At 45.2% G+C, this 7,654-nt stretch overlaps 1 protein-coding gene across 2 annotated transcripts; it reads right to left on the bottom strand.

Annotated features, from left to right (window-relative positions):
- Positions 1 to 1,218: 1,218 nt before the first annotated feature.
- LOC121019235 (retinol dehydrogenase 12-like) lies at positions 1,219 to 7,651 on the bottom strand. Of its 2 annotated transcripts, XM_040458485.1 has the most exons (6): positions 6,902 to 7,651; positions 6,523 to 6,762; positions 6,170 to 6,259; positions 3,285 to 3,473; positions 2,710 to 2,816; positions 1,219 to 2,590 (listed from the first exon to the last, which is right to left on the bottom strand). In XM_040458485.1, the coding sequence occupies exons 1-6, from the start codon at positions 7,077 to 7,079 to the stop codon at positions 2,402 to 2,404; spliced, it is 993 nt and encodes a 330-aa protein (XP_040314419.1). In that variant the 5' UTR covers positions 7,080 to 7,651; the 3' UTR covers positions 1,219 to 2,401. The 2 variants fall into 2 exon arrangements, with proteins under 2 accessions (XP_040314419.1, XP_040314420.1); XM_040458486.1 differs by lacking the exon at positions 6,170 to 6,259.
- Between the last annotated feature and the right edge of the window lie 3 nt (positions 7,652 to 7,654).

Raw genomic sequence — 7,654 nt, 5'->3', positions numbered from 1 at the left:
TCAAATAAATAAATAGAAATACAGGAGACATATATATCCTCAGATTCAGGAAACCCAAGGGATTCCCACCAGAACAAACAAAAAGAAATACACATCTGGATTAAAAGTAGTGAAACTGCAGAAAAGCAATGACAATAATAAAACCATAAAAGGAGCAACACAGAAAAGGCATTTCCTACAAAGTACTGTTAGATTAATATCTGATTTCTCATAGCAACAATGAAAGCCAGGAGACAAAGAAATTATGCTCAGCGAGATAAAAGACAATACTTGTCGGCTTATAATTCCTTAGCCAGCAAAATGATCCCTCAAAAATGGTGAAATAAAGACATTTTCAAGCAAATAAAACTGAGACGGTTCTTTGGATCCCATATGAGCTTTTTATTGCTGCATAACCAATTACTACACTCAGTGGCTTGAAAGAACACGGGTACTGTCTGTTTCTGTGGATGAGGAGTCTGGGTACAGGTTAGCTGGATCCTTTATTCAGGGTCTCACCAGGCGGAAATCACCATGTACTGCAGGGCTGCAATCTCATCTGGGCTCCGGGTGCTCTTCCAGACTCACTGGGTATTGGCAGAATTCAGTTCCCGAGGAATGGCCCTCTCCACAATGTGGCAATTTATTTCTTCATAGTAAACAGGAGAGTCTTTCTGGCTTCTGGGAAAACCTAAACACTTTTAGAGGGCTCACCTGATTAGGACAGGCCCACCTAATTTCAAATAGGCAGGTTGAAATTTTTTGACTAACCACTAAAGGACATAAATAGATTGCATACTTTCAAAACAAGAGAGGGAATCCACAAATGGAAAAATCATTGCACTGTACTCTAAGAGGCTCCAACCAGCCTTCTTTCCCTCCCTCACTCAGGGTCATACTCAGATCACAGTCTGGTGGCCCTCTCAGCTTCTCCCAGCTTCCTTCCCATTTTCTCTTGCAGCCGTTTCCCATAATAGGTTTCTTGAACATTCAATCCTAACTTGGCAACTGCTTCTCAGATGACGTCCATGTATTAACACAAATCCCCAATTCATTGTATAAAATGAATACATCCATGACAGCAAAACCAGACAATGGCAATATAGGCAAAGAAAAGTACAGGTCAGGGGCACCTGGCTGGCTGAGCTGGAAGAGTGTGCAACTCTTCCTCTTGGAGCAGTGAGTTCAAGCCCAACATTGAGTGCAGAGATTGCTTAAATAAAAGTTTAAGAAGAAAAGTATAGGTCAATCTCATTTATGAACACAGTGCAAAGTGCTAAACAATAATGAGCATGTTCAATTTAGCAATGTCTATACAACACTGCGACCAGAAATGCTAGGTGGGGCTTACTGGGTTTACTTCAGAAATACAGGGTCGGTTTAACGCTAGAATATCTATGAGGGTCTCCTAGAAAAAGAAACAAAAATTAGAATACTTGAAAGGGAAGAAGTAAAACTTATTTTTCCTAGATGGGGTGATTTTCTATGTAGAAAAACCAAAAGCACCTACAGAGAACTCATTAAAATTAGACAACTTTTCCAAGTCGTTTGATAGACAATCAGCACACAAAGGTTAAAGAGCCCCATTTACAATAGTGTCAAAATTAAGGTACCTGAATTAAATATAGTAAAACTGGTGCAAGATTTTATGGATAAAATTATTGAAAATTTGGTAAAGATATTAAAGAGAGTTAAATAGATAGGAGTATACTTGTCCAAGGTTAGGAAAACTGGACATCATAGATGGAATGCAACCACAAAAAGTATTCATGTATGTGTGTGAAATTTGAAGAGCCGATCCCCAAATTTATACAGATGAACCAAGACCTGAGGGAAAAAACAATTGGCTCCCACCACCAGAATTCACTGATCTGAATGCTTGGCTCATCACCCAGGAGCAGCTGGTTTAACGGAAATGTGGAATGATCATCTGCAGGCTCAGTTACAGTACCAGTTGAGAGACAACACTCTGTGAAGTCAGACTGCTATCCTACAGGATGTGGTATATGCTTTAATCAAGATGGCATTGTGTGGTGCTGTCTCCCCCAGAGTCAGCAAGTACATGGGTAGAAACTAAGCGATACAGGTGGAAGTTTCCCTTCTTCCAGCACCCCTAATCCCCACTGGAAGGAGTTTTACACACACACACCCCCACCGGTCACCACAACGTGGGACTCTGTAGATTTGGAGATCCCAGTATCCAAGGAATGAACACTTCCATTAGAGAACTGGCAGTAAAGTAGAAGCTAAAACTGTCCCCTGGCTAATCTGAGTTCTCATGCCACTGAGGCAACAGGAAAAGGACGTGATTGCTATACTAGACAAGGTGATTGATGCTTGGAGCCAACAAACAAAAGGCAGGACCAGAGTAGGGGCTGGGAATCAGGGAGGATGGCAAAGTTAGGGCTGGGGGCACGGGGGATCAGTCCATCTTGTCCAGGTTTGTTAGCTGGACCGTGGCATTCCAGAGCCTTTGGGCCGCTTGAGGATCCTGAGCAGCTTTCGCGGGAAGAATTATCCTACAGGAACTGTTAAAATATTTTCCAGAAATGCCATCCAGCTCCTTTGCCAAGCTCAGGTAGAGGACTGGGACTGCGCCTTGTCTGACATCCTGTAGAGACATGGGGGAAGAGAAGGAGTCATGCCAAGCTGACTTTAGCCTACTGGGGACACACAGAAGCAGAGCCCTGCCCCACCCTCTTCAGGCTAGCCAGCTCCTCCCCTACCCACCTTACAGAAGAAGCTGTAGAGCCAAAAGAGGAAGCGGTATGACCAAGAAAAATGCCTCATGATACTTGTGTACACTATACCCGGGTCCACAGAGTTCACAGTCACACCTGAAAGGATGAGACACAAGTAGAGCATGGGAAGAAAGAGTTAAGTGCGGTTCTCCAGTATGCAATAATGCAAAGATCCTACCAGGTCTGTGGGCAGACGTAACCAGAGGCTTGGGGTGGTGTCCAGGAAGTCGGTCCTCTGGAACTTACACGAATGGTAGTGTTCAAGCCAGTAAGGAGACATAAGTATTTGAAAGCATTGGGTGAACTTTAGGAGGAACATAACGGATGGTGTTGGTATTGGAAAATACTGAGAGGAAAGGGATGTTAGGAGTGATAAGAGAGTTGGAAAGATTGAAAGGGAGATGTGAAGACAGACTTGAGTGAAATACAGGCTGCATAGATGAAAAATGGCAGAGATTAACAGCTGGGTTGGGGGACACTAGCCAGAACATATTGGGATGAGATGTGGACTGTTGGGAGGTGGTGTTGGGAATGGAGGAATAAGGGGGTTTCACAGGCAATTACCTGTCCCTTGAAGTCTCCGGGCAAGCTCCCCAGTGAAGGAGGTCAAGAGCAGTTTGCTGCAGTCATAATTCTGGTTAAAGATCAAGGGTTTACCAGCCCCTGTCAGATGTTCCTCATCAACATACCCATGTGCATGCCGAAAGGAAGACACATTCACCACCCGGGCTGATCCTGCCCGCTGTAGGGCCCCTGGGTAGAAAGAGAACCACACTCATTCGATCCAAGTTCTGGAGTGAACTCCCATGCCCACTCCCCAACCTACCTCTCCAGGTGACTCCAAGAGAGCAGGGACCATCCAGGATTTTCAGGATAGGGTCACTGTCCACCCCCCAAATTCCCCAGGCTAGGCACAGGACAGCTTAATGTGAACTGAGACTCATTTTCATTAACTACTTTCCTAATGTTTTTCCTCCTCTTTCATTGTAGAGTTTGGACTTTTGCCTTTTCTTCCACTTGCCAGCTGGAGCTAATTTAATGGATCCTTATTTATGTTTTACCTCATTGGTGGCCAAGAGGGAAAAGGAGAGACTGGAGACATCATGTAACCTGTCTTTCACATATTTGTCACCCAAATGTTCGTTAGGTCTCTGGATCGTGGCAGACACCAAGATAGGTGCTAAGGACATAAGGGTGCTAGGTTGAGTGGGGAAAGAAATGTGTATAGAGGAACTTGGGAAAGTGTTAAAAAAACAAACAAACAAACCACTATCTTCCAAAGTAAAAAAATAAATAAATAAATACAATAAATAGTACAAATTAAATCTTAAAAAAAAAAAGTGGGTGGGGGGCACCTGAGTGGCTCAGTCAGTTGAGTGTCCCACTCTTGATTTCAGCTCAGGTCATGATCTCATGGTTCATGAGATCGAGCCCCACATCAGGCTCTGCACTGACAGAACGGAGTCTGCTTGGGATTGTCTCTCTCCCTCTCTCTCTGCCCCTCCCCCTTTCAAAATAAATACATAAACATTAAAAAAAATGTTAAGTGCCTTACTATATATATATATATGTATATATATATACATATATATATACATTTATATGTATATATATATATATAGTCTGGATTCTATAAAATACTAAAAATAGTTGTCACATATGAGTTTACAGTGTTCAAAATGCTAAAACTATTTTGAGCCCTACATTTAAATTAAGAATCACAAATGAAAAATTGAGCAGGTGGTATTTAGCCAAAATTTTGCTGGAAAAAAGAATTATTCTTAAAGAGAACAGACCCCAAACTTTTAGGCATAGTGACATAAAGACTAAAGGGGCTCACAGCCTAACTGGAGACCGATCATCCTGGAACAATGTCAATGCAGGAACAGAGATGTGTACAAGGGCTAAGGGAGCCCCATAAATGGGAGGCTGCTGGGGGAGGTGAAGGACAAGATTCACAGCACGGGCAGTATCTGTGCTCAGTCTTGGTGGATGAACTAAATAAAGTTAGTCAGGGTAAAAGAGTGGGAGAGGACAGTGCAGATAGAGGCAACTACATGTGCAAAAAGCACAGCTGGAGGGGGGGAAAGTGCGGACCAAGAGCTACAGATTGTCTGCTAGAGAGAAAAGTGTGGATTAAGGAAGGGCAAAAGGCGAGGCTCTCAGTCTGCAGGGGGTCTGTAAGTGGAGATAAAGGGTTTAGAGTCTCTCCTGTAAAGGATAGAGTACCTTCCTTCCAAGGATTTTAAGCAAGTAATATGGTGAAAAGTGATTTCTAGAAGTGGCAAGAAGAAGAATAGATAAGAGAAGAAGAAGAGAAAAGACAGTTTAAGAACCTACTACTAAGCAAGGTGCAGCCAGGGTGTTAGAATTTTTGCAAAGGAGACAAAACATTCCTACTTGCAAACCCATACAGTTTTGCCTTGTGCTTGTTCACTTTCCATTTGTGGCTAATTTTATCAGCCACTAAAGAGCCCATGAGATCCTGGCAACACAAACTGCCTCCTAAGAGGCAAACGGGTAGCTGATTTTCAAGGAGAAGAGGAGAGGGTTTTTGTTTGTTTGTTTGTTTGTTTGTTTGTTTGTTTGTTTGTTTTTAATGTTTATTCAGTTTTTGAGAGACAGAGAGTGAGCGGGGGAGGGCAGAGAGAGAGGGAGACACAGAATCCAAAGCAGGGTCCAGGCTCTGAACTCCCAGCTGCCAGCACAGAGCCCAAAGCAAGTCTTGAACTCACAAACTGAGTGATCAAGACCTGAGCCAAAGTTGGCTGCTTAACCGACTGAGCCACCCAGGCGCCCCTGAGAGGAGAGTTTTTGAAATGTCACCCCTTTTGTACGCTTTCAGTTTTATGTTTTGGACACATATTACCTAACCCCCAAAATTGATTTTATTTTAAAGAGGGTGCAATCCAGGAGAAAATGTTAGGAAGAAAGTGCCCACCACTCACTCTGCCCCAGCTTCCCCAGCAAGAACCCAAACCTCCTTAAGTAGAAAAGATTCAAAAATCAGAAAGTCAAAGGACTTGGGTCCAAGACAGTGATGTGTTCTGTCTAGATTCCTGGGGGATATTGAGCTATTTGAGAGCAGGAAGTAGGCATTCTTGGTGTCTATATTCCTAGTGGTCTAGTGCCACCCTTAAGAAGCTCTTGTCGAGATGACTGACTCTACTGGTTTACCTAGAACTCAGAGCTGGGGGAAAGAGAGGTGGATCTTATATCCCCTTGCTGGTTATATTTTGGCCTGACTGATTTTAGTACCAGCCTCCCAGTCCTGACTTAGGTCAGGCGGGTTGCCCTGCTGTGTGCATCAAAAAGCTTACTGTGTCATCACTCGGTGAACAGCTGAGGCCAAGGGAAAGGAAGTAGCCATTGGAAACAGTAAGCTACGGAAATGCCAGGGGAATGAGAAGTGACGGCAGCACAGAAGGTAGGCAGCCATCCTTCCTTACCTCGGAGTAGATTTGTAAGCAGAAAGGGCCCAACATAGTTGGTGGCAAAGGTGAGATCAAGGCCCTCTTGGGTAAGTGTCTTGGGAAATCCTGGGAGGAAATGAGAACATAGGTAGTGGGTGATGGAGGGATACAGACCTAGGGCATATATTGGCATTCAGTAGAAACTCCACAGGAACATGTACGTGCAAGGATGGGGGCTATTACTCAAGGTAGGCTTTTTAGGATCACGTACGAATTAAAGTTATTCAGCAGGATGCACCAGTTGGGTTTGGGGGTGCCTGTTTTAGGGTCCCTGAACTGGAAAGGAGGCTCCTGCAATGTGTCTGGGAGCAGCAGTTCAAGGCATGTACCGCAGGTTCCAGCGTTGTTAACCAGCAGATGTATCTCAGGACACTCCTGCAGAAGCCACCGGGAAAAGCTACGGATGGAGGCCATAGAGCTCAAGTCCACCTGGCCAAGCAGGAGGCAATTGTTCTTCGAGGCTACTTGGATCTCAGCCAGGGCTTGCTGTCCACACTCCCAGTTACGGCAGGCAAGGATCACCCGGGCCCCACGGCGGGCCAGCTCCTGGGACACGGCCTTCCCAATACCTGTAGAAGGGCAGTTTCAGAATAGGCTAGTCTGGGGTGTGACTAAAGTGCGTGCTGGCCCTCTGGCCAGCCTCACTGGGGCTACTGGGGGACTGGACTGAGACGCCAAATGAGGTGGCAGGATGAGAAGGGCACTCACCACTGTTGGCTCCAGTCACCACCGCTGTCTTCCCAGTCAAGTCTGTGGAGCAGTGCTGGAGGTCCCAAAGATGAGACTTATGCCAAGGCCACATACATAGTCTATGCAGGAGGACCAGAATGAGCAGGACAGAGCCAGGGCTCCAGACAAGGGTGCTGAGTAGAGACCACTGCAACATTGCAAAAACTTGCTGACCTGCTACCAGAAGTGTTGTGCCGAAGTGAAGGTAAGTTGGGGAGGAGCTAGTCAAAGCTGAGTGGGGTTGAGCGGTCAGGCTGGTGTGCTGTCCAGGACACAAAATTTAAAGAGGCAGTTACTCTCTGATTTGTTCAAGCAACCTGTTTGAAACTGAGAGTGAACTCCACCTTCAACTGAGTGCCTTAGTCACTTGATTGCCTCGCTGCTATCCTTGGCCTAGAGTCAGTGTTCTCCTGTGTAGGCTCATAGTGGTCTACAAGTGAAACTTGGACTTCCACCCTAAGGTGAATTTATGAGCTCCAGAACTGGAGAAGCAAAATATCAAATTTCTCCCATCTTTAATCACGGTGTGCTTAAGCAGGGCTGTCCCCTCAGTCCCCTACTGCAAAGAGACTCTTAAGTTCGTCCAGTTGAAGCAGACCCTACCTGTAGCCCTTATGTCTATTCCTTTGTAGAGAGGGAGATGGTTCTCCAGAATGCCTCTGCTGGGGAGCAACCTTGGCCCTAATGCAGGGTCTCTCCTAAGGGTGGAAATGGGGTTATTCCCTGGACCCA

Source organism: Herpailurus yagouaroundi, unplaced genomic scaffold (genome assembly GCF_014898765.1).
Source record: "Herpailurus yagouaroundi ecotype Mexico unplaced genomic scaffold, PumYag 221, whole genome shotgun sequence".
In the NCBI taxonomy this organism is placed as follows: domain Eukaryota; kingdom Metazoa; phylum Chordata; class Mammalia; order Carnivora; family Felidae; genus Herpailurus; species Herpailurus yagouaroundi.
The sequence above is the reverse complement of the archived record's forward strand: the minus strand, read 5'-3'. Positions and strand labels throughout refer to the sequence as shown.